At 41.7% G+C, this 26,509-nt stretch overlaps 1 protein-coding gene across 15 annotated transcripts in view; it reads left to right on the top strand.

Annotated features, from left to right (window-relative positions):
* The first annotated feature begins 371 nt into the window (after positions 1 to 371).
* The window catches only part of TTLL4 (tubulin tyrosine ligase like 4), a 49,042-nt gene continuing 22,904 nt past the window's right edge, over positions 372 to 26,509 (top strand). The window contains exons 1-9 of one of the 15 annotated variants that reach the window (XM_007501716.3): positions 492 to 634; positions 1,066 to 1,261; positions 1,643 to 1,731; positions 2,968 to 3,051; positions 3,143 to 3,246; positions 21,588 to 21,837; positions 22,837 to 24,439; positions 25,324 to 25,427; positions 25,645 to 25,708. In XM_007501716.3, coding sequence (XP_007501778.1) covers positions 22,926 to 24,439; positions 25,324 to 25,427; positions 25,645 to 25,708 — 1,682 coding nt within the window. In that variant the 5' untranslated portion in view covers positions 492 to 634; positions 1,066 to 1,261; positions 1,643 to 1,731; ... (2 more) ...; positions 21,588 to 21,837; positions 22,837 to 22,925. Of the gene's footprint in view, positions 635 to 1,065; positions 1,557 to 1,642; positions 1,732 to 1,813; positions 3,052 to 3,142; positions 3,247 to 10,519; positions 12,826 to 15,828; positions 15,957 to 21,587; positions 21,838 to 22,836; positions 24,440 to 25,323; positions 25,428 to 25,644; positions 25,709 to 26,509 lie in introns of those variants that run through there. The other 14 variants (XM_016425084.2, XM_007501718.3, XM_007501717.3 and 11 more) reach the window with 14 other exon arrangements.

Here is a 26,509-nt window from a genome sequence, read left to right as displayed (position 1 = left end):
GTCAGACAAAAGTCAAGATGATTGGTGGTGGTTACTCTCAACCTGGTATAGCCCCACTGCCGATAGTTTACCAGGTGAGCCTGCTACATAGGTGAGAGTTGGCTGAAATGTAGATACTGAAAAGGGCTTGGGAAGCCCTTTTACTAGAAATGCCAGTTCTCCCTGAACACCCCATATACCCCATTATACAATGCAAAGACTGCGGAAGTCTGGGAGGTCCTAGAAGAGCGTCTCTGTATTCTAACTGTAGTCTTACACTGTAGACTTACTAGAGTAAAGTTGTTAGACTACAAGTCCCAGAGTACTTCACTTCAAGGTCAGCTCGCATTGCCTCTTGGGAGCAGTGGACTGCCTTCGCGCACGCGCAGTTCGTCGAGAGTGGGCCCTTTTTTTTTTTCCCCTCCCTCCTCCCCCCCGGCCCCTCTCCCCCCGGATTTAACTTTCCCCGCGTTCATTAGTTTTCACATCCGTCTGTCGGGGGCGCGCACGTGGTACGTGGCTGGCGGCGCCGGCGAGCGCGGGTCGCGTGGCGGTGCGTGGTTGCTAAGGGCGCCGAGGCCGCCCGCCCGGCAGGCCAGGGACGAGCACCTCGGAACCAGGCACCGAAGCCGGGGCGTAGCTGGGGGCCAGCAAGGTGAGTAAGGCCGGAGCAGTGGCGAGAGCTGCCTCGGGAACGGACGCTCGCCATCCCGCCCTCGCTCCCTCGCGTCCTCCTTCACTGCTCCCGCCTCTCCCTCCCGGACCCACGATCCCCAGCTCCCTTTCCCGCCAGTCCGGACTCCGAAGCGTGTGCCCTTTTCCCCCGCCCCGCCCCCAGCGTCTGACTCCCGTGCCCTTCCCCCCCTTCCTCGCTTACGGTTTCCCCCACCCTTCCTTCCCCGTCCCTCCCCGGCCACCTCCCTCCCCGGACATTCCTCTTGCCCCCCTCCCCCGCAGCCTCTCCTGACCCCCGGGGTACCCCCTCCCCCACCACATCGTGCCTCTCTGTGTCCGCCCCAGACCGCTGAGAGTCTGTATGTGTCCGCGTGTGTTCTTTCTCTCTTTCCTCCTCTCCCTCTCATTAAGTGCCTGCCCGTGCTGGACACTGCACTGTGCGAGCCAGGGATCCCAGGACAGTCTTGGAGACTACATTCCACCGAGAAGAGTGGGGGCCGGGCTGCCTCCCCTCCAGGAAAAAGTAGAGCTAGGAAGGGGATTGGAAGGCTTCTAGAACTGGACTTCTGCGAGCCCCAGCTTCCCAGTTCTCCCTTGGCAAATTCCTGTATCCTACTCCTCGGACCCTAAGAGGCGCCCGCCCAACCCTAGCCTCTCCTAGATTTCTCGGTTTGCGATCCATGGCAACTTTAATCCCAACCAGAAAACAAGAAGGACCCCTTTCTTCCACCTCCCACACCCTTGGACAGTTCCTTATAGTCCCTATTTAATGTATCGACCGTCTTGGCTTTTAAAACAAGAACAACAAAACCTACCTACCAGAAGATTCACAAAGTTTTGTCTTTCGAATCCAATAAGGAAGAGGAAGAAGACACTTCTGGCTCCTTTGATTTTAGCTCAGAGTTAGTTCATTTTTTATTTCTGCTGGTCAGTCCAGCTTTTTCTAATTAACTTTTATCTTCTTTCACGATTCCACTTATTGTAACAGTACTAGTAGAAAGGTTATCCGCTGTTGCCGTTCTGCAACTCCAGGGACAGAAAAGAGTTAACAGACCAAGGGATCATGGAGCAGCTTGTGTAAGGGGAGTTTAAGAACCTAATTTATTATCATGGTTTGGGATTGGGGTTCTTTGCCTTTTTTTTTTTTTAAACTGGAAAGGGACCTGAGAAATTTAGTTCAGCTGCTTCATTTGAGTAGGTTAAATGACCTTGCTCATGACAGGCAGATTTGAGCCAGAAAACTCAGCACACTTTTCACTGGCATAGATTCTTACGTAATGGTGCCAGCTTTTGAGTATAATGAATTTAAGAAAGTTTGCTAAGCTATAAGATTGGAGTTCTGGGACAGTGATAACTTTCACATGCATTGTTTATTTCATGTAAAGTATGATAAAAACACAAATTTCTAATGTAGAATACTTTAATGAGAAAGAAGTTCTGGACATACCCAAGAAACTTAATGAGCAATAGTGGAAGGCATAAAAATATTTCTCAACTGTCCATATAACCCAAAAGCAAAGGAGTAGAGTATGAGTGATCTACTTTTTTGTTGTTAAATCACCCTAGGATCCTAGTAAATTGTTTTTCATTCAGCCCCTTTCCAGATAGCTGGAAGAGGGGTTCTTTGAGTCTTTGGGACTCAGGTATTCTGTGTTTGAGAATTTTGCTAATGATGTTTTCCTTCCTTAAGGGAAGACTTCTCTTACAGTGTGGAAGATACAGAGCTATCTCTGTGACCTTTGTGTAGTAATAATTTATTTCCTTAAGGGGAGTTTTCTGTAGGGTAATGAACTCAAGCTGGGTTTTGTTTCACAATTATCTCATGGCCTTAGAAATTCCTGGTGATTGCCTCACTGACACATGATCAGCTGATTTGGTCAGATAGTAGAATGCTAAGTAAAAAGGTTTTCTCCATTGCATTAAAATTTTAACTTTCTCTTCTTGGCTTGAGTGACCCTACCAGACTTGACTTAATACCTCCTTGCCTATTGCCTTCCCCCTACTGCTCCAAGTTTCTGACAAGGGCTAGGAGTCTGGGGATGAGACTGGGGAGAGGCCATCTCACCCCTTAGGTATCTGAGGGTTAGGATCAGGAAACTGATTCAACTTTTGATATTTAACTCTGGCTGTTTTGTTTTCAGTTATTTGGAGATTTACCTCCTATCTCTCTGGTGCCTTCCTTAGTTTATGACTTACTTAAAAATCAAAGATAGTGCATTTTCTCCTGATGTCCCTGACCTATCTTCCCCATTTGGGCTTCTAGAAGCTGCTAATTGCATTTTTTTTTTACTTCATGTACTTTCTAATTGGAAGAGGACCCTGGGAATTATCTCTCAAATAAAAATAGGACCTCATTCTCTTTCCTCTCTTCCTCCATTTGACTCTCGTCACCTCCAGGTAAGTCAATTCTACCTTGGCTATAAATACTAAACATTTTTCAGAGACCCTGTTGATTGCAGATTTTATTTTTCAATGTTTTTGTGTCCAGAGTTCCCCTGGTGACCTAGGAAAATACCTAGACCGAAGGGAAGGAAACTTCAGATCCCAAGAGCCACATTCTTCATTAATGTAGCAGAGTGATTTAATCAATGGGTAATTACTCTCTAGAAAGAATATCTTGTCCTGGCTAGGTTGGACCTGGCCCCTGGAGACTGGTTTGTGTAAGGAAACTACAATGGATACTCTGTCTTAGGCTGATGATCACTCAATTTGACTCAGGTAGGAAACTCGAGTAGTTCCTGGGACACTTCAACCTATATGGCCCAGAAAGGATTAGAGGGTAAGAAATAATTAGAGGTTCTAATTTGAAGACTTGCGGTTAACATGGCTGCACAGAGATCCCTGAAGCTGATTTTTTACGCCAGAGATTGATCTCATTCCTTTTACTTTCATGTAGTTCTATATTCTCCTTCATTATCCCCTACTTCATCAAATGAATCGATATTTATTGAATGCCTGGTATGCCCAAAGTACTGCTATATGTGGAAGTATTAGAGAACCTGAGGAGAATGTTTTACTAGTGCTATGAATCCTGACTGCCATGTGTAATAGTGTTTTTAGGAAAACATTCATTCATTGTTCCAACTTTAAGTTGTCATAAATACTTTTCCTCCTACTCCGTGTAGTAAGAGTGGTGAACTTTTTCTCTTACCTGCCAGGCAGTGCAGAGAAACATAGAAATGGAGAAAGTGGAGAGATGTGTAACTTAAGGTAAAGGGAGGAAATGAAGAGCAGACTTAAGACTGTCAGGAGCATTTCTTCACGGAAGGCTTTTCCCCTCTTATTGCGTGGAATGAGTAGAAGATGGACCTGGGACTGGAGATATAGCAATGGTGGTATTAGGAGCACTGCCTCTAAAGTTTTTCCTCTCCTTACTATAGCTGTTGTCATCATTTAAGGCTTTCTTCTTGATTAGCCTGAGGTAAAAAGCCAGATATTTGAGAGGAGGGAAGCCCCAAGTTTAATCTAGAATGCAGAGGACAAGGGAATTCCTGTGATCCCTGGATCGTCTAGCTGGGATAGCTGGCATGGGGAAGGGGGCCTATATATAAAGAGTAAAGGTAAGTCAGGATATCCCACGGGGAAAATTTGACAGTACAAGGCATCAGGTGAAAATTGGCTAACAGATGGTTTAAGTTCAGAGATCACAATGGACTTAAGTTCAGGAAAGACCTCCTGGAAGAAGAGAAACTTGAGCAGCATCTTAAAAAATGAGTAGATGGGGGCAGCTGGGTAGCTCAGTGGATTGAGAGCTAGCCCTAGAGACGGGAGGTTCTAGGTTCAAATCTGGCCTCAGACACTTCCCAGCTGTGTGACCCTGGGCAAGTCACTTGACCCCCATTGCCTAGCTCTTACCACTCTTCTGCCTTGGAGCCAATACACAGTATTGACTCCAAGACGGAAGGTAAGGGTTTAAAAAAAAAGGGTTTAAAGAAAAAATGAGTAGATATTAGGGGGGGTAAGGGGAGCTAGGTGGCTCAGTGGATAGAGAGCCAGGTCTAGAGACAGGAGATTCTGGGTTCAAGCCTGACCTCAGACACTGCCTAGCTGTGTGACCCTGGGTAAGTCACTTAACTCCATTTGCCCAGCCCTGACCATTCTTCTGCCTTGGAACCAATGCTTAGTATCAATTCTAAGATGGGATGTTAAAAAAAAATGAGTAGATACTGAAGGGGGGAAGGTGGCTAATTGAACAAAGGAGTTTTCAAAGGTGTGTCCAAATCTGAGTTTATTTTCTTCCTAACTTCCCTTTCAGTGGCCCCACCTTTTTGTTCATTCTTTCATATTTGAAATCTTGGTGTTATTCTTGACTTTTTTCTCTCTTAACCTCTTATCTAATCAATTATCAAGTCTACTCAACTCTGCCTACACAATATTGTTTCTCTTTGCTTTCCTCTTCCATTGCCATTGTGTTTCATTCTGCCCTCTGAGTCTTGGCCTCTCTATTAAGATAATATGTAGCATCATTACTCCCCTGGAATCATCGTCCATCATTACACTGATCTGAGCTCCTAAGACAAAGTTGTTTGTCTTTACAATGTCTTTGTTTTTTGTATAAAGTCTTTTGGTTCTGTTCACTTGGCTGCAACAGTTCATACATATCTTCTCAACTTTCTTTAAAAGTATCCTCTTTATCACTTCTCACTATACAGTAGGATTCCTTCACATGTATATATAAAAACTTGTTCAGACATTCTCCAGTTGATGGACATTCTCTCAGATTTCTGTCACTTTTCTACTAAGAATACTTATGGTAAGAATATTTCTATGGTAAGAATGTTTTCCTGTCACCTACAGGGTAAAGTGTGGAATCTTTTTGCCTTATGTTTTAAATCACCATTCCTTTGCTTATGCTAGTGGTTCATGTTGCCTAGAATGCTCTCTTTTCTTGTTTAATGTCTGTGAAGCCTTTAAAGCCCAAATCACTCTTCCTAATTCTCCCTAACTGGTAATGATTGTTCTCCCTTCAGAACTCACAACACTGTGTGTAAGCAAAGTGTACTTTTGTGTCATATTTGTATGTGTCATATTCCCTACTTATCCTGGAAGCATTGTGGGAATAGTGGTTGTGTCTCCTTCCAAATTTGGTGTATATTCCAATACTTAACACAGTGCCTTGCATATAGTTGGTATTTAATAATCATTTAATTGTTTAGGGCTAGTGAATAGACTGGGCTGTTGGGGAAAGTGGGGGGTGTAAATTTGAAAATGTGGGTTAGGATCAGATTGTGGAAGACCATAAACATCTAGTTACATGGATGTCTGGATTTTCTTCTTCTTAAAGATTTTTTCAGCCGGGGAATGATATGAGTGGTGTTTTAGGAAGATCAATCTAGATTTTATGTGTAGGATAGAGTGGAGACTAGGAGGCTGTTGTAGCAGTCTACTTGTGAATTAAAATGTGCCTTAACTAGGATCGTGGCAGTGTGAATGGAAAGAAGGGGACAGGTGTTAGAAATACTGAAGGAATAATCTATAAGATTTGGCGACCAATTGAATATTAAGGGGGCAAGGAAGAATGAGAAGTTAAATGTGATACTAAGCTCTTGAGCTTGTCACTGACAGTATAATTCTATCATTGATAAAAAGAGAAATGTCTTGATGAGGGGGAGGTGATAGAGGTTGAGTTTGAATTTAGACAGCTTGTGTTTACATGATGGTAGTAATATAGGAAGGTGATGATACTGCCTTGCATCAGAAATAATGATAAAATGTGAAGAGGTTTGTGATTACAAACTCCAGCTCCTGAAGAAGTCTTACCTATACCTTTGTTATCTTGTCCTTGCATTCCTGACATTTTCTTTATGTTCCACACCCTCCATGGCATGATAAGAAGCATTTAGAAAATGTCTGCCATGTATTGGGTCTCTCCTCCCAAGAGCCTACATTCTGCTCAGGAGGGAGCTCTAACATCTAAAGGGATCAGAAAATGTTTCCATTGGATATAACATTTTAGATGATCTCCATCTAGAGAGGTGGAGGTGAGAGGCAGAATCCAGGCACAGGAGATGGCCTATGCAAAGGATTAAAAGTAGAGGGTGGAGGACTGAATTTGGCAAATAATTTTGCTAAAGCATAGAGTCCATGGAAGGGAAGAATGCACAGTAAACTCAAAAGGAGCTGTTTTGTGAAGGACTTTATCACACCTGCATTCTCCAGAGTAAATTGATCACCTAATCCAAGTGGATGATTCTCTCACAAAAGCCAATCTGGAGATTTGGTTCAAGCACAACTACTCTTGCCTTGATCTCTGGTGCTTCCTACTCCACTCCTCCTGCAGTGAAGGTTCCCCGCTTCCCTTCTGAACTTGGAGAAGGATGCTTCTTCAGGACAGTTATAACCTAACACTGGGACTCTCAGTACCACCTATGCGAATGCTCCTCCTTTCCCTTACAAGCATCATACCTACTCCCTCTTCTTATGACGTCTCACCCAGACTATTGCCGTACTTTCCTAATTAGTCAGCCTTCAAGTCTGTCTCCAAATCATCGTTCACTTCTTCCACAGCCACTAAAAGAAGTTTTCCAAAGTTCAAGTCTAGCCACATTAATCTTCTTAGTAAACTTCAGCAGCTGCTTTGACTCTAGATTACATTTAAAAAAATATATCTCATCCTTACAAAATGTCTATATTTTTGTGTTTTGTGATGTACAGGGGTACATGTATATAACCTATAGATAAGTAAATATGCACATTTGGAATTGCATTTTCAAAAACTAGTTAAGTCACTTAATTCCCTGTAGCATCCCAAGCATATTCACGTCTATGAAATATAAATGACTGTATGATTACTGTGTCTCCAAGCATAAGGTTATACCAATGAGGCTTGTGAACATAACCTTGAACTGGCCATGGGGCCCTTGGCTAAGACAAACTCATTAACATGCTCGGACTCAATTCCCTGGGAAAATTCCGTTTGCAATCTACACGCCCAAAGGTGTTCCCTCTACCTTGCCACCCAATCTTAATTGTCTATACTTTGTGATGTGGTTACTTGGGAGTACCGCCCAAGCAGGACAGGATTAAATTCAGAGGCAAACCCATGAACTTCCTTTTGGCTTTCTCTCCCCTTTCATGGAGCTCCACTGGGCTCCTTAATGACTATGTCTCTCCTCTTAACCTTCTCCTTCCCCGAGGCTGTAACCATCTTGGCCTGCATTCCCTATCTTGATCTCCTCATCCACCTGTGTTCCTTTGTACTCATACTTTCCTATCAAAGGAAGTATCATAGGGGTTGCCTGCCCTATCCAAACACTGACTTGTCCATGTCTTTCATTCTCCACCCTGGTTCTCGGTTCCTATCTCTCCTCGGTCCCATCACAAAGGTGAGCCTCTTCCCTTGTAGGACCCTGCTGGTCAGGGAAGTTCATTAAGGAAAACCCCACATTCCCTTATTGCCTATTCCTTACTACTCTTCTGCATTGGAATCAATACTTAGTATCAATTTTAAGTCTGAAGGTAAGGGTTTAAAAAAAAATTGTTTACTGATCAAAGAAGTTTGAAAACCACTACTTCAAAGGATGAACTGCTTTCCTTCTAGGACCAGCCCCTAGCCCTCTGGCCTGGGTTGATGGAATAAAATAATTTTACTTTGTGCCCCAAAGCTGCATAGGACCACAGTGGATTCATTAGCAGTTGTTCTATCCTTGCTGTAGTAGCCCCTAAAGTATAGACTCACAATTCCATGTTAGAGTAACTGGAAAGAAGCCTGAGACAAAATGCTACTCTCTGAGGAAGGGTTAACACCTCCAAAGGAAGAAAATAAATGGCCCTAGGAACTTGTCAAAGCACATGATTTTCAGGCATGTGGTTACCAGGAATCTGTCAGTGCAGTTGGTGAGCATGGCAGTATGTGGCCACTGGGTCATAGAAGGTAGACCTTTCTCCTCTACTTTTTACGCTAAACCCCCCATCCCTGTGCCCCTCCCCATACCATCCCTTCCAAGACTTTTCTGGGCAGAATGGCAACAGAAATCAGACTTTCTAATTATGGACCAGATCCTAGGAACCTCAGGCAGTCACAAACATGCCTTCGAAATATGACTCTACAGCTTCCTGAAAAACTTCCAAGAGCAGGTTATATGATCTTCTAACTCCTATGCTGTTTTTTAAAATTAAAATATTTTAGGGGGAAAGCTTGGGGAATTGTGGTTCTTGCCTTGACTAGAGAACTCTCAATATCCAAATCTTGAGATTGAGAATGTGACTTTTTCTCTCTCTACCCAGTCACTAGATCAGCCTGACTAGACAGTATATTTTTTAACAATTTTGATCTTTGGAGACATGGGTTCAGGCAATAGGGTATTTCTGCAGTTTTCCCAAGATCTATGAACATTATTACAGAATTTCAGAGTTGAAAAGAGACTTACAGATGCACTCGTCCAATACATAGCTGAATCTAGCCTGACTAAGGATCCCTTTTATGGCATGATAGTCATTCAGCCTTTTCCTTTTTTTTTTAACCCTTAACTTCCGTCTTGGAGTCAATACACAGTATTGACTCCAAGGCAGAAGAGTGGTAAGGGCTAGGCAATGGGGATCAAGTGACTTGCCCAGGGTCACACAGCTGGGAAGTGTCTGAGGCCAGATTTGAACCTAGGACCTCCCATCTCTAGGCCTGGCTCTTAATCCACTGAGCTACCCAGCTGCCCCCCATTCAGCCTTTTCTTTATCTACAGAGAAGGGAACACATCATTTCCCAAGGCAGCCCATTCTACTTTTGCACAGCATTGTTAGGGTTTCCTTTATATCAAGCCTACATTTGCTAGTTTGCATCTTCTACATACATTTCAGCCCTAGTTTTGCTTCTGGGGTCAAGCAGAACAAGTTCAGTTCCTCTACCATGAGAAATACCATGTCTCCTCAAATTTTCTCTTCATTAGACTAAATATCCCATTCTTTTAGCCCAGTATACGTGGCAGGATATCAACCATTCAACATCCTAGTTGTTTTCCTTTGGATACTCTCCAGTTTATTAATGAATATTCTTGCTAAAATGTGGTAGCCAGAAATGAAAACAGGATTCCAAGGATGGTCTGACCAGAACACAGTATCGTGAGATTATCACCTGTCTAATGCAGCAGAAGGTTGCATTAGCTTTTTGGTTGCTGTGTCATACTAGTCAACTAAAGTCTCTAGATCTTTTTGACAAATTGGAGAAGTACCAGCTTGGGTAGGAAGAGAAAATTCCCAGATTACTGTATACATTGGCAGAAAATTTAAGAAAAATCTATACCAGTTGGGCACCCACTCCTACCACAACTGATGCCTGCAGCAATTGCCCAGTTTTGCAGGATGTTAGTATGGTTTCATTCCCCCTTTCCTTCCTTCCTATCAATACTCCTTATCCAAAGACTTCCTTTGAATTCCTGTGACAGAAACCACCAGCAGTAGGTTTGATCTGTGTTTTACTTCTGCCTGGTGTATTTACTTACCTTCACAAATTTGTGTTGGGCAGCTAGGTGGCTCTGTGGATCGCCAGGCCTGGAGATAGGAGGTCCTGGGTTCAAATATGTCCTCAGATACTTCCTAGCTGTATAACCCCAGTTCCCTAGACTTAACTGCTTTTCTGCCTAGGAACCAATATCTATTCTAAGGCAGATGAGGGTTTAAATAAAAGCCAAATACATTTGTGTATTGGAAGCATCTCTAAACCCTAAATACAGTCTCTCCCGCCCCCCGCCCCCCCTCCCCTCACTGACCAATACTGTACTTGTAGTTAATGGCTACTTTTAATAAAAAATCATTAAAAAGTTTTGAGTTCCAAATTCTCTCCCTCTATCCCCTTCCCCACCTGCCAAGAAGGCAAGTAGTATGATACCCATTATATATGTGAAGTCATGCAAAACATTTCTATATTGGCCTTGATAACTAGTTTGGGAATCTGTACCCTATTAAGATCAGTCTTCAAATCACTGCCAAAGTTGTTTGTAAGAAGGAGGGTCAGCCATCATTGGACTGCTGGAGAACCCAGCATGGTCTCTAAAACTGACCATATAGGCCTTTTTCTAGTCATATAGTCTTTAAAGTCCCAGGGCCTGCTTGTTAGCCGTCTGTTTTATTCTAGATCAACAGTTCTCCCTTGCATACTGTAGTCATTGTATATATTGTCTTCTTGGTTCTGTTTACTTACTTTGCATAAGTTCATGTGTCTTCTAGTGATTCTCTGTATTGATCATATTCTTTTTCATAGCGCTGTAATATTGTTAAATTCATGTACTGTTGTACAGCTTGCTTAGTGATCTCCCAATTGATGGACATCTACTTTGTTTCTTTTGCACCTATAGATATTTTGTGTAAATAAGGCTTTGCTTTTTGTTATTTACTTCTTGGAGTATATGCCTACCAGTGGAATCTTTGGGTCAAAATAGGCATGTCAGATATTTTCTCCATAGAATTCCTTATTGATTTCCAAAATGCCTGGACCACTTTACACTTCTACCAACAGTGTACTTGTCTTATCACTTCCCTTCCAATACTGACTATTCAAACTTTTTCTCATCTTTGCCAGTTTGCTGAGTATGGTAAAACCTCAAGGTCCTAAAAAACAGTTTTATTATGAGCTAGAAAATCGTCAACATATGAACATTTCAATAAGGAAAGAAGGCCAGAGGGGCAGCCAGGTAGCACAGTGGACAGAGCATCAGACCTGAAGTCTAGAGGACCAGCATCCTGTTCAACAGAACTAGTTAAAAAAGTTAATTCTTTGAATGATGCTGAAGATAAGGTTTAAAGCAACCTCTTCTTGGGGATGAAGTTATCTTTTTACTCACACTCTATGTCTTGCCTACTGGCCAGAGAAAGTGTCTAGCTCTACTTAAATCTGCCAACCTATAACTCTTCTTGAGGAAGAAATTCTGCAAATTAAATGTCAGAAAGAATGATATGTGATGGGTTCTTAGTCTACAGAATCCAGTCAGGTCAGCAATCTTTTCTTAAGCAGCCTACTACGTGCCCAGTACTATAGTACGTATACAGGTAACTTGATGGTACAATGGATAGCGTGCTGGGTCTTGAATCAGGAAGACTTGGGTTCAAATTGGACTCCTTCACCTAATTGCAGTATGGTCCTAGACAAGTCACCAAAATACTGTCTGCCTTAGTTTCCTTAATTGTAATATGGGGATAAATAATAGCACCTACCTAGGCGTGTTGGGAGGATCAAGCGAGATAGTTGTAAAACACAGCACAATGCCTGACACATAGTAGGAGCTTAATAAATCCTTTTTTCTTAATTTCCTTCCAAAGCACTGGGGATACAAAGAAAGACAAAAGGTAGCCCCTGTTCTCAAGGAGTTCACTATGTAATGAGAGACAATAAACAAACATCTACATAGGACAGTTGCAGGATAAGTTGTTATATATGGGAGAAATTAGGGATACTCAACAGAGATCAAGGCCATTGGAAGCTGGTCTTTGCATAGTTTGGGGGCATATGGTTACCAATGATCTCTTAGGCCTGGTAGCATCATTTCTTATGGAACTGTGCACCTTACTTGGGTCTATTCTAGACCCCCCCCCCCCCAAAAAAAAAAAAACAAAACCTTGTCACTATAGTATTTGAAACATTCTCCAGCTTATTAGGAGAATTTCATTGGGTTGGGTCTTTTGCGGATAAAAATCAGAGAATTTTAGAGCTAGAAGGGAACTTAAACACTTCCAGTTACAATATGGACTTGGCATTGATACTCTCTTAGGTCTCCAATTTCCTTGGCTGTAAAATGAGGGAGCTGAAAGATCATTTCCAGTTGTTGGTAAAGCCAAAATTCCGTATCCAGGACTCTTTCCACTATATTTGGCTCTTTACAAGTTATACAGGAATTAGGTAATGTTTTCTTTTTTTGTCTATGTATTCCCAACTGCTGGAGTTATATTAGAAGATGTATTCCTGGTTCCTCCAAGTTGGAATTCTGAACTGTAGAACCATAGAACTTTACTGTTCTATAGAAACATTGTTACCCAACATGGTAAGGTTCCGTGGTACTGTCTTTATATAACATTCTAGTTTACACAGACTTTTAGGCTGACCTGGGAACCGAACTCCCCACAGATCACATCACATGGCTTATCATTTATTTATTTTTTTAAAGAAAAGGGATCAGTGTAAAAATTATTTCCAGTTGTTGGCCCATAGATATATTATTTGACTCATCTGGTTACAATGAATTTGATGTAAGTCTTTGGCCACTGTGTATCACAAAAGGATTTGTGGACCTTTGTGTTTTATAAGCTGAAGGAGAATTTATTTAAGAAAAGGCCTTTTATTTCTTTGGTCCTGATATTAAGTAGTAACTACCTTTCAACTCCTTTTACCTACTTCTACCTCCAGCATCCCAACTACTGATTAAAAAACCCCACAAAAAACAATACTTCACTCCAACCCAGAGAGGTAGGTAGTATAAGTATAAGCAATATCCTATCTGTTTTATAGAAGACAAAATCGAGGTTCTGAGAGGCTGTGATTTGCCTGGGGTCACACAGTTAATTCCAGAACCAGCATTCATAACCCAGATCCCAGAAGCAAGGAAAAGGGAAAGGATTGTGGTCAGAGTGTTATTTATAATATGTTTATGGACTAAATTTACTTATTTTCAGTACCTAATTTATCAGAAAGAAAATGTAGTTCAGCTCCAAGTTTACCTAGTAAGTGGGGATTCTGATTTTTGGTAATATATTTTGAATGTTTTTTTAAAAATTACTATCTTTATTTTACCTGAATTTCCAAATATATCCCTCCTTTCTCTCCTTTCCAGAAAGCCATCTCTGGGGTAGAGAATGTATATTTTTAAACAAACTTTCATTGGAACAAAACAGTGGGGATGGGCTTCATAAGGAGATTTACAGTTCTAGGAAAAACTTTTGTCATGTAATCATTATTGGGCCTCTTTTCTGCTTCTCTCCTTCTTTTGTGGTTAATAGACTGGATGCTAGCTTACTGAGGGTGAATAGGGCAAAGCTGACTGCCTAAACTGGGGGCTTTTGATGGCTTATTCAGTGGGAGGTAATGAAGGGCTTTAATTTTTGTTTGACCTGCTACTTTGCTACCCCAAAGGATAACTCTTGGACACCAATACCACCTTCCTGGAAGAATTGTTAGGAACAGGGACTGAACATGTGATTTCATCAGTGCAGAAAACTCCTAGATGAGGAAACTCCCTCTACCAATGCAAGAGGGCCCTGCTTTATAGGCTTAAGAGATTTGCTTACAACACAGGCAAAGTGACTTGCCAGGGTTCACATAGCTAGGACTTCAACTTAGGTTTCTTGACTCACTACCAGCTCTCTGTCCATTATATCACAGTGTCTATAAACTCTTCCAGCCTTTGTGGGAGCTTTGGGAAGACTCAGTTTGAGATTATTTTACCTTCATTTAGCCTTTGCCCTTTATAGATAGGAGCTTTCTTTATTCTAGCTTGGAACCAAGTCACAGAAGACTCAAGAAAGATGCCTGTCTTGTTGATGCCTCTAAAAGATGACATGTTGGATTAAAAAAAATACTATTTGGGTAATGTCAATTAGCTTCCAAAGTAAGCACCATGATGGCTATGTGAAGAAATGTTCTATGATGAATCATTTGGATTGTCCCAGGAAAAAGTTACATCTTACTCAATGAAAGTCAGTTGGTTTGTACTAAGTGCCTAATGTATGTCAGCAGTGTACCAGTTTCTGGGGGACACAAAAAGAAAAATTAAGCAGTTACTGCCCATTAGGAGTTCATATTTTACTAAGTGATACAACATATAGACAGATGAGTAAATACAAAATACAGTTGTTCTTTCAACATCACAGGGTTAGAGACATGGGCTCTTGTGATCTGGAAAATCCTCAAATTGTTTTAGTTTTCCCTTTGTACCAGAGAAGAAGTCCAAATGCTCTATTTTTCTTTTATGGGGTGTTTTCAGTACCTTTTTGTAAATTTTGGGTTAAAAATGCATTGCTGAGTTTCTGAACTTTTTCTGTGTCCATCTGCCAGACCTTTGTCATCTTCAGCTTCCATAAACTCCTCCCCCCATTCCCATTTAATTTCTTATTCCAACTTGCATTATATTGAAATGGTGATGGGGAAAGTTTAAAGTGGAAAGGATACAAATACAAAGCTTTCCTGAAAAGTTGTAGGAAAATTGGATTTTTGTAAATTGAATGTTTTAAATGCAATATATAACTTGCAGTTAATAATGTTCATGCAACTAAACACAAATTTTACATTTGAGCAAGTTGAGGCTGAGAAAGTTTTAGTGTCTTGCTTTAGGTCACTCAGTTAGAATGTAGCAGAGATGGGATTTGAATTTGGGACCTCTGACTTGAGCCAGTAGTACCCTTTCCACTATACCACATTGTGAGTCACTATACAAGGCCCTGGGGGTACAAAACCCCAAAATATCTCTTGGCTTCAAGGAATTTATGTACTCTTGAGAAGAAATACCTACACTGATAAGTAAATACAATATGTGCATATGTAAAACAACAACTAGGGAAAGACCTTTTTTGGTTGTAAGTGAACTGAGCTTTGAAAGAAGCTATGGATTCTAAGAGATAGGAGTCCTGGAGTGAATGCATTTGAATGAAAGTTCTTGCTCTGTAGAGGGGTGTGGCACTTTGTGTGAAAGCATAGCCAGGAAGAGGAAGGGCCCAGCTGGGCTGCACCTCCTAACTGCCAGCATAGGAGATGGAACATTGCATGGGAGAAAGCTAGCAGACAAGTCTGGCTAGAATGTAAAGTGTATGAAGGAGAGCAGTTATTTGAGAAAATCCAAAAGGAAAGTTGAGGTTCAGACTGGAAAGGGCTTTAAAAGCTAGAGGAATTTGTAGTTTATCCTTGCAGCAACAAGGAACCACTAAAACTTCTAGAACGGGAATAATGTGGTAGAAACGTGATTTAAAGAATACCAATTTGGCAGGAATGTGGACTTGAGAAGGAAAGATCAAAGATTATTGTAATAGTCTATGTGAGAGGTGATAGGGACCTGACCTAATCTAGTGTATGTTTAAGGGGAAAAAAGGGATAAAATGCCAAAAATGTCATGGAATCATTAGAAAATAGATTGTGTATTGTTTCTGAAATTCCTTGAACTTTTGTCTAGGCCTGTGATTTTTTGCTAAGGATTAAGTATTAAAATATTTAAAACATTTACATTTTGAAATTGCCTTCTTTTCTCTCCATTTCTTAACCTTTAGACCCATTATTTGCTCAGGAGATGGGAATTGGCTTTCAGAGAATATGACTTGGAGCCTCTGGAGGCAGAGGAAGTAGAACTATTGTCCTTATACGGACTGCAGATCCTTCTTTGGATGACCTTCAAAAGGTGACTGGCGAAGCAGGGTCCAATTCAGAGTTTGGGTGCCTCCATTTCCTGCCAGTCCTCAGTTAGCCATTCTGAGAAATGAAGTGAAGAGCTTTTGCAGGGTGCAGCGCAGAAAGCCAGACCTTTGTTAGCCATCATTGAACCTGCAACCTCACCTTAACCCTTGAGAACAACACAGTGAAATTAGGATGAAGGAGTTTATAACTAATAGAAGGGATTGACACTGTGCCCTTCCCTTAAATTTTTTTTGTAACCTACTTGGCTCTTATGGTTTTCTTATTCTAGCTAGCTTGCCTCTTCATATCACAGGATCAAGGTATTTTAGAATCCGGAGGAACCTTGACAGTCTTATAGTTCAACTTATCTCTGAAGAACTCCCTACCACAAACATGCCTGCCAAAAACTCATTCAAATCTTTGTTTCATATAGGAACCGCCAGCCGCTTCTATATATTGAACCTGTGGGTGGTGACCTGAGAAGGAGATTTGGAGGCTAGAAGAATATGGATGGGTAGATACGGCAGCTAGAGGGAGAGACATGGGAATAAAGGCTCAGAGACCACCAGTTAAAAACATGTGGGGAGAAGCGAGCTCCGTAAATACCTTTCTAGAAAAAGAAAGCAAGTGGAGAAATTACGAGTATGAGAAGCAAGAGAACATGCGTGGAGCCGAGAACTCCGGGATACCCCACATGGGCCAGATTGGCCAAGAGATTAATGGGAGATATGCAGGGCAGCTGTGCTGTGTAAATCAGTCAGATATGAGGAATAATATAGGCAAGACCTAAGAGGCAAGAGTGTAAGAGACGAGAGAGAGCAAGTGCAAGAGAGACAAGGCAAGAGAAGTAAGAGAGGGCTCACACATGTTCCCCAACTTTTATTGGAGATTTTAGGAATGTCAAGTGGGAGGTGATTAATGAATACATGACATGATATAGGTTTTGACATTGATTTGACAATGATGGAATCAAAGAGGAGATTAATACGACCTGCATTTTGTAAAGGAATGTAGTCCGAGCCAGAACACTGTGGCTGGCAATGCCCAGCCCAGGAATTTGCTTGTCCTTTGGACTGCCCCTTTCCATATACTGATCATTAAGTGATCTGACCATGTGTCTGGCAAATGAATATGTAGGATACAATATCAATACATCAATCCAAGATGCTAACATGTCTGGTATGCTACATTTCAAGACTTCTAAGGAAGAAAGAACAACCACCTCTAGGTAGCTCTAGGCAGTCCTTTCCCATTTTGGATAGATTAATGGCTAGAACACTTTTTGTTACACCAAACCTCAATTTACTTCTTTGCAACTTCCACACATCACTTCTAGTTCTGATCTCTGGGACCAAAAATAATAAGTCTGGTCCTTCTTGCACTCAACCACTCTTCAGATGCTCGAACTCAAGCTGGATCCCTTAGTCTTCTCTTCTTGAAGCTAAACAGCCCCATTTCTTTCAATTGATCTTCATAGGACATGAAGTTAAGGCTTCTTTTTATCCTTTGCTTCCTCTCCAGTTTATCAGAGCCTTTCTTAGTAATTAGGACCCTGAAATGAATACTGTGTTTGCCTCACCATAGCTATGAAGTCACTACTCAGGTAGAATGTTGCTAAGATATCCTTACATCATCTGCTTGTTTCTCACTTCCTAGACCTATTCTCCTAGGAAGGCAGGTAATCGTTATCCTTATGCCTCCTTTTTTTTTTTTAAACCATCACCTTCCATCTTAGAATCAGTACTGCATATTGTTTACAAGGCAGAAGAGCCAAAAAAAAAATGACTTGCCCAGGGTTACATAGCTAGGAAGTGCCTAAGACCAAAATTGAACCCAGGACCTCCTGTTTCTGGACCTTGCTATCAGTCCACTGAGCCACCTAGCTGACCCCCTACCCTATTCCTTCTTAAGGAATAAAAGAATAGGCTAGGTGGAAGAATCCTTTGTTAGACAGGAGGACTTTTTCTATATAGTCTCCTATTAGAGTTTCTTTCCACCCTCCATAGGTCATCAAGTATCAAAGTTTAGATCTCCTGTACTTCCCATTTATTTACCCTGGAATTTTAGGAGATGAGAATGTCCTTCATCTACCTCTGAGGCAACTATATGGCTTTCCTCTTTCCCTAGTTGTTATTTCTTAAATTTTATTAATAACTTGTTTTTACTTCACATAGATTTCCAAATATATCCCTCTTCTCTCCTACCAGTGAGCTATCTTTTTTTAAAAAATTATTTAATAGATTGTGTCTGTCACCTAAATATCCTCCTGTATCCCTCCTTTTTCCCTCTTACATCCAGAGGGCCAAACCCTTATAACAAAGAAATTTTAAAAAGAATGAAAAAAATCAATTCCAAAAAGCCTTTTCTTGAGGGCCATCCTTATTCTTTATAATTATGCAGTACTCATTTTTTATTATATTGTAATAGTTCTTTCCATTCACACCCTTCTTGTATATTGTTTTCCCTGAATCTATTTATTTCTTTTATGAACAAAATTAAGGTGTAAACTGAGGTGAAAAGTTCCAAGCATGTTCATTTTATTAGCATTTACCATTAAAAGGGGTATTTAGCCATTCAGTAAGCAAAAAGACCTCAAATAAGAATAGACAGATCATTTTTACAGACAAAAGGAAGAGCATCCAAAAGCTAGAAGCCATTATCATAGATGGGGGAAATAATATGATTGACTAGAAATTTATAGCTCAGGGCTAGCAACAATCCCTCCTTCCCATCATCTTGGAAAGCTCATGGGTGGTGTCTGTCTGTATGGCTAGTTAATGTTATCACAGTGATAACAGAATGGACAGGACTCTCAGGGTTGCATAGAGATCTAACTCCCTACTATCTACCTGCAAGGATAACAAATTTCTTTGAGACAAGAATAGAATAGTGATTGGCAGGAAAACAACTTCTAGAACTTAAATTAAAGAGGAAACCTGTGCTTCTGAACTTAAACTCAGACTAAGAAATGGGATTTAGGCAGTATACAAAATATCAGTGCTAATACAGAATAGAATCAGTTACAAAAGTGGACACAATATCAATCTTATTTTCTTATTTCCCTTTGCATTGGTTTATATCCTTTCATATTTCTCTGTATTCATCATTTTGATAATTTTTTTTGGTACTAGTTGTTCAGTTGTAACTGACTCTTTGTGACCCCACCTGGGATTTTCTTGTTAAAGATACTGGAGTAGTTTGCCATTTCCTTCTCTATTTCATTTTCTAGATGAGGAAACTGGGAAACAGGATTGAGTGACTTGCTCAGGTTCACAGAGCTTAGTTGAGGCTGAATTTGAACTCAGATCTCCCTGATTCTAGGCCTGGTGCTCTAGCCACTCTGTCACCTAGCTGTCCTTTATGCCACCATAATATCCTATTCATTAATTTAACACAATTTCTTTAGTCTTTAAAAAAAACTCTTACCTTCTATTTTAGAATCAATACTGTGTGTTGGTTCCAAGGCAGAAGAGCAGTAAGGGCTGGGCCGTGGGGGTTAAGTGACTTGTCCAGGGTCACACAGTGAAGAAGTGTCTGTGGCCATATTTGAACCCAGGACCTCCCATCTGTAGGCCTGACTCTCAATCCACTGAGCCACCAGCTGTCCCCTATATTCATGGTTTCTTAAGACATGATTTTTCTTATACATTTCACATATCACAGTTTGTTTTGCTGTTCTGCAAATCAATGGTCATCTTCTTTGTTGCCACAAAAATTTGTGCTAATATTTTGCTATTTTTGGGACTTGTCCTTTCTGTGACCACCTTAGTATATGCCTAGCAGAATTGCTATTTGAGTCAAATATTGCTGGGATGAGTGACAGGAACACAGCTGGATCCAGAAAGGCAAAATATAAGTAATATATATTCATAAGAAACAGTTTAGTCAGTCACTCACCTTCCCTTCAGCTCAGCCTAAACCTTTGTACTAGGTTTTTCTCTGATCCATTAACAAATGAGATTTTTGTAGTCTGGGGAAAAGGTAGTTGTTTATTCTTAGTTCTCTTCCTTTAAGGGGGTAAAATTTTTTTTAAAATGTCAGTTCCTTTCTTCCCTCTCTGTAGACCCTTCCCCACCCATCTAGAAGGCAAGCAATACAGTGCTTCTTATACACGTGAAGTCATAGAAAACACATTTCTATGTTAGTCATGTTGTTAAAGGGGGGGGGGCAAGAAAAAGACAAGTGAAAAAAATGTTTCAGTCTGCCTTTAGAGTTCATCAGTTCTCTTTGGAGGTGGATGGCATTTTTCATCATGAGTCCTTTGGAACTGTCATGGATTGTTATATTTGGTCAGAGTAGCTAATTCTTTCAGAGTTGATTATCATTATATATTGTTGTTAATGTGTATAATTGAATACATTGTGAGTTTTAGAAATATGTGTGTGTGTGTGTGTGTGTGTGTGTGTGTGTGTGTGTATTTAATGCTTTATGTTCTGGTCCACAGAAGACCTGAAGGGTGACTAAGTGTGTATGTCTCTTTCTGTAATTTGTTGAGGTCAGTTTAGGACTTGAGGAAAAGGGTGAGAAGCAAACTTATCCTTTTCCTAATGTCTACTGGCTCTATTTGTATATTCCATATTGCCTGATGGAAAACATGATCCCTCAAGTCAACTGCACCCCATAATGTCTCCAAGTCTTTGAAATTGAATTAATCATACCTGGGAATCCTATATGTTTAGGAGAGTTGAAATCATCACTTCAGCATTCATATGATTTAGTGTGTTGATTTTATCTGTTTTCTATACTTGTTCTGTGTTCCTCCATTTGCATATATCTCAAAGAGACTATAGTATGTGAATATGGCATGCTGGACAGCAGGTTGTGTGAGCTAAAAATGTGTACCCTTTTATTATTCTCTCTGAAAACTTGGGAACATGGAAAACATTTCAAGGTTCATAAAATGCTATCACTGACAGTTGTCAAAAGCCTTCAAAGGTTTTAGGGTAATTATACCAGACATGGAAGACTGGAAGGGAATGAGATAAATTATGGTTAAAATGATTCAAATTCTCTTGCAGGCTGACTACAGAAATAAATGTACTCTTTGTTAGTTAAGCCATTCTAAAAGTGTTGTTTGGAGGCAAGTAGAGAAAGCAAAATTAAATGTTTTGTTCCAGTTATCCAGGATAGAAAGCTTAGAAAGTCAGAATTATTTGTTTCCTATGGACCAATTCCAATTCCAGTTACTTTTGAGTTGGGAACATCACTGGCCTTCTGCTCAGCTTTCTGTGTCCAGTCTGTTACCTGCTTTATAAAGTCCAGACTTCTTGGCTTCCAAACTCTCTAAAAATCTATTTTCAAGATTGATGTCACAATTTTACATTATATTCCTTATGCCTGTCCAACTGAACTACTTGAGGCTCTCTGAACAAATCTTTACTTTGCTACTTCCCTCCCTTTAGACTCATGTTAATAGATTTAGGCCTGGAATGCCCTTTCCACCATTTCCCACCTTTCCTTTTGGAATGTCACCTGTTCTAGGTCTCAGAGTTTAAGTGCTTCTACCAGGAAGCCTTCCCCTCCTACCCTTCTAGCCAGAAATAATTCCTTTGAACTCATGAATACTTGGCAAATACATTCCTTTCCCCCAGTTAAAACTTAGATAAGTTGCTCTCTGGTGATTCCTTCTTTTCAGACCAAGATGAGAACACTTTGATTGTTTGCCTGCCTTACTCATATGCTTGTCAACTCGCCTGGATTGAATAGTATTCTCAGAATCTTCTCAGATCCTCCTGACTACCAGATAGAAGTATTTTTCTCCTTTGATGACAGGAGCTGAGCAGTCAAGGACAGGCTGGGGAAGCTCTGTTCTAAGAGATCGTCTCCACTTTTCTTCCCTTCTAAATTTCGAAAGGCTGAGACTACTCTGAATTACAGTATCAAAGGTAATTGAGAGTGCTGAGTTGCTGGTCAGCAGCTTCAAGCTGCCATAATATAGAGCCAGCCACCCTCCAGTTTAGCTCTAAATTGTTTTGTATCAGGGGCAGTGTTGGTTGAATCAGGAAAAATGGGGCTGTGGATGGGTCCTCATTTTGTCTCTGCTGTTAACTGTTAGGGTCAGTTTAGGACTTGAAGAGAAGGGTGAAGACCAAATTTACTTATCTTTTCCTAGTGCCTGCTGGCTCAGTATTCCATATTGACTATTGGAAAATCTGATCCCCTAAGTCAACAACTGCACCCCTATCCCCAAGTCTTTGAAATGGGATTAATCATATCTAGAAGTCCTCCATGTTTAGGGGAGTTGAAATCATCACCTCAGCATTCAATTGATTCAGGGACCAGCAACAATCAGTTCATTTCCTAAACTTGTTCAAGGAAATCCACAACCTTCCCATTTCTATTCAGTGGCTCCACTTTGTACTCTAACTATAGGTATTTGGGAATTATTTGGGTGAGCAGAAAGTGAACTTCCTGTCAAATGAGCTTTGATGCTTTCAGAGTAGGTTGGCAGGAGAAATCTGCTGCTTTCTCTGTTGACCTCAGATTTATCCTAGTTTCAGCTGAAACTATGTTGAGTGGAGGGAGGGGCCCACATGGATAAGATCTTTGGAGGTAGGAGAAGTATCTTGAAATAGCCATTTAGTGGAAGGAAAGAATAATGAGTTTCCTGTGTGCAGGAATATGAGCAAGTACATGTGTCTTAAAACTCTTCTAAAAAGCCTGCGTTGATTGTGTCAGGAGGGAAATAGTCTGATCCTCATTGAGAGCTGACTTTCCCTGGACACCAGTAAAATGTGGGTCAATCTTGGCTCCCTGAGTCAAGGCAGTTAGAAATGTGGTCCATGTGTATCCCCACCTCCTCCTAGGACAATGGTGGCATCACTATATCCCCTCAGTTTGTCTTAATGGACTCTGGCTCATCTCTTTTTTTCTTCATTTTTCAGGCTGACTGATCCCAAAGATGCTGCTGCTGCCTGAAGCGCAGGGCACCGTGCTTGAGCCAGGCCATATGTGGCTGTGAAATGGCTCCCTCATGGCCTCTGCAGGGACAGAGCACTATAGTCTTGGCCTCCGCCGGGGAAACAGCTTCAAGCAAGGTGGTCCCCCAGGCACAGTGCCGGCTCCACCAGCTGAGAAACCCTCTGAGGGCAGAACCTGGTACCAGGCACAACAGCAAGTGAAGCCGCTCTGGAGACTAGAGAAGAAACACGTGGGCACACTTTCATCAGGGCACGGCCCAGGTGGCCTGGGGATCACTCCCCAGCCAGCTTATTTTTTTTATCCCGGCCCCCTGTGTGGCTCTGGGCCCACAGCTGTCATCGCAGGCCACGGCACCTCTCCCTGTCATCTGCACTCTCTCCCAGACCTCTTCAGCAGCACCTTGCTGTATCGTCGCTCCAACTACAGACACAAACCTTACCAGCAGCTTGAGTCTTTCTGTTTACGGTCAAGCCCATCAGACAAAAGACCCTTTACTCTCTCCAGAAGGAGCCTCCCTGTGGGTCTCCCTGTCCCTAAGGTCATCACCCCAGCCGTAGGTTCTAGCCTTCCTGGGGCTATGGCTTCTTCAGCCCCAGACCCAGGTCTCCCTCTGAGAGCTGCTGGGGAACACTCTTCAGGGAAGAGCATGGCCCCTGCCATCTCAGGGAAGATCCCTTCCTCCCTCTCTCCTTCCTACAAGCCTGTGCTCAACAACAATTCCTTCCTGAGGCCAAATAGCACAAAAGTGCCTTCACAGCAGGTCTCAGAAGGCCTGAAGCCAGTACCCCCACCCAAGATCCCATTGCCTGTCTCTTGGCATCATTCAGGGGGCACTGGAGACTGTTCCCCTCTGCACCTTGAACACAGGGTATCCAAGAGCAATGGCACCATCCCTGACCATGCCACTGTCCATAACACCACCACCACCACCACTCCTCCCACCCTTAACACCCTAACCACAACCACTACCAGCCCCCCTGCCAGAGGTGCCTCTCCCACTCATGGCCAGAATGGCCCACCACCCCTAAAGGCAGAGCGGCCTTCTTGGGCTTTAGAGGCTAAAGATGGTCCTCGGTCCTTTTCCAGAGAGATCCGATTGACTGAAGCTGTGAGGAAGTTGACAGGAAGGGGCTATGCCAAGATGGGGCAAGGCTACCGGTTTGAACGGTCCTGTCTCATGAACCCCAGCTTCCACTGGAATCTCCTTAATGGGAATGGGCGGTGGCAACCCCCTGTGGTGACCCCTCGGTTTGCCCGAGAAGATGGGGTTTTGGAGACTAGACCCCTTACAGATGGCTCTGACAGTGTGGGGCTGGATAGCACTGTCTTCTGTACAAAGCGCATCAGCATTCACCTCCTTGCCTCACATTCCACTCCTCCCAACAATGAACCTGCCAGTGGGAATGGGATGAACAACACCGGAGAAAAACCCCAGGCTCACACTGTGACAGATGTGACCAACCGAATTTCCTCCATCCATCTGAATCAGTCAGTTAAAGGACAAAAAGAAGGCAAGCAGCAACAGCAGCAACAGCAGAAGAACAACTCATCTGCTAGAAACTTCAGGTGAGTTCTAGAATGTTCTCAGTATCTTTCTTCAACCTGAATTCTTAACCTGGTGAAGCTTATGAACCCCTTCTCAGAATAATATTTTTAAATGCATAAAATAAAATTCATGGGATCACATAGGAAACCAATAATATTGGAATTATTTTTAAATATATGTATATTTAAAGTTTATAGATCCAGGGGGCAGCTAGGTAGCCTAGTAAATTAGCCTGGCCTCAGACACTTCCTAGCTGTGTGATCTCGGGCAAGTCACTTAATCCTCATCACCTAATCACCCATCACTCTTCTGCATTGGAATTGTAAAGATGGGGGGGCAGAGAATACACAGTATTGATTCTAAGAAGGAAAGTGAGGATTAAAAAACAAACAAAATCTAGTAACACCATAGTGCCCTAATGAAGTGAATAGACTTGGTAATGTACCTCTGCTGGTTGATTTAGTCATGGGCCCAACCTAGACTTTGATTTCTCTTTAGGGATGGGGAAGGGTGAGAGTGGATTCAAGAAGCTTCTCAAGCTTTGGAGAAGATATTGAATTGATGGTTAGCCAATGCATAGAAAGGCCTTAGCCTTCTCTCCTGTGCATGTCTGTGTTGTGTAATTCTCAGAGAAGAGTCTGTCTGGGATCCAGGTCTACTGGCAGGTTTTTAGTTCCTCCTGAGAGCAGAGAGCTATACTAGAGACATCAGTATTCTGAGAGAATAAAGAAAAAGAAGACACCAAATAATACCAAAAGAGGGATTATGTATTATGTTCTCAGGCTTTGGGAGCACTTGGAGAAAGATGTGAGGTTCAACCTGGGGAACAAAGATCAAATTACCGGGATCAATGGCTGTGGAAAGCAAGGCGGTATGGCAAGTGTATGATATCTCTTCCTTATAGTTCAAATACTGACCTGTTCCATGGTGAGGCTGAGGATGTAGAAGAAGAGCTGGGAGATGGTTTAGAAGACTGTTGTAGCCAAGATGAGGATGAAGAGGAAGATGGCAAGTACTCAATTCTGTTGCCCTGCTACATGTGCATGTTGCTACCTCAGGGCACTGGGAAGGATGTTTTCTTATCACTGATTTCTACATTAACCCTTTTCTCCCTTTCTGACTGGCCTTTTTTCCTTCCTGCCTTTTGTTCCCTTTTGGTATCATGTGCATAATAACTCCTTCCTGGGATCTTGGAAGTTATTAATTCTCCTTTTTTTCCCCTTAGAAGACTCCGAATGTTCTTCAGTCAGTGGTGTCTCAGCAAGTGAATCAGTTGCAGTGATCTCTCGGTGAGTGACTGGGAAATCCAGAATCAGAACATCAATTAGTCTACTTTATTTTAAAATTGGGGAGAACCTAGTCATCCAAGTATCTTAGGCATTGGCGGGTCCCTTACCACAGATTACCCTGCTTTAAATTCAGTTTAAGACTAGGTAGAGATGAAGGGCTCAGCAGAAATTAGACTACTACCTTCAACCCCTGAATCCCTTGTCTCTTTGTCATATTACCACTCCTCTAACAAACCTAACCAAACCTGGTTATTCATTGCTACTTGCATGTTGCTGAATACTGCTGAGGGAAGTTACATGATTCTGCTGAATAGAGTCCCCTACAAATTTATGTTCTATGATCACAAGGATATCTTGCTGAACTATTCTTCCCTGGTTGATCCTCTATCCTACTTTCCATGGTGGTTATTCCAAACCTCTTCAGAAGCTGTCTTTGCCAATCATTCCTTCTTGGTAGGGAACCTTATTTCATATTTCACTAAAGAAAATCGAGAATATTTTGAATTAGCTCTCTCCCTCAGTTTCTTATTTCAGATTCAACATTGTCATCCATTCTTCCTTCCTTTATTCTCTCTAGACTTGGGGAATGAGATAGCCTTTTTTCTAGTCAATTCTGTTTTTTCTGTGCCCCTGATTCCGTCCCATCTCTTCTAGGAAGTTGCCTTTTTGATCATCCTCTCACCCTAATTTTCTTTTTTTTTTTATTAATAGCTTTTGTTTGGACATCATATTTATTCATTTCTGAAAATATGCCTCCCTTACTCAGTGAGTCTTTTTTTGTAACAGTTTTTTAGAAATAAA

Source organism: Monodelphis domestica, chromosome 8, assembly GCF_027887165.1.
Source record: "Monodelphis domestica isolate mMonDom1 chromosome 8, mMonDom1.pri, whole genome shotgun sequence".
In the NCBI taxonomy this organism is placed as follows: domain Eukaryota; kingdom Metazoa; phylum Chordata; class Mammalia; order Didelphimorphia; family Didelphidae; genus Monodelphis; species Monodelphis domestica.
The sequence above is the reverse complement of the archived record's forward strand: the minus strand, read 5'-3'. Positions and strand labels throughout refer to the sequence as shown.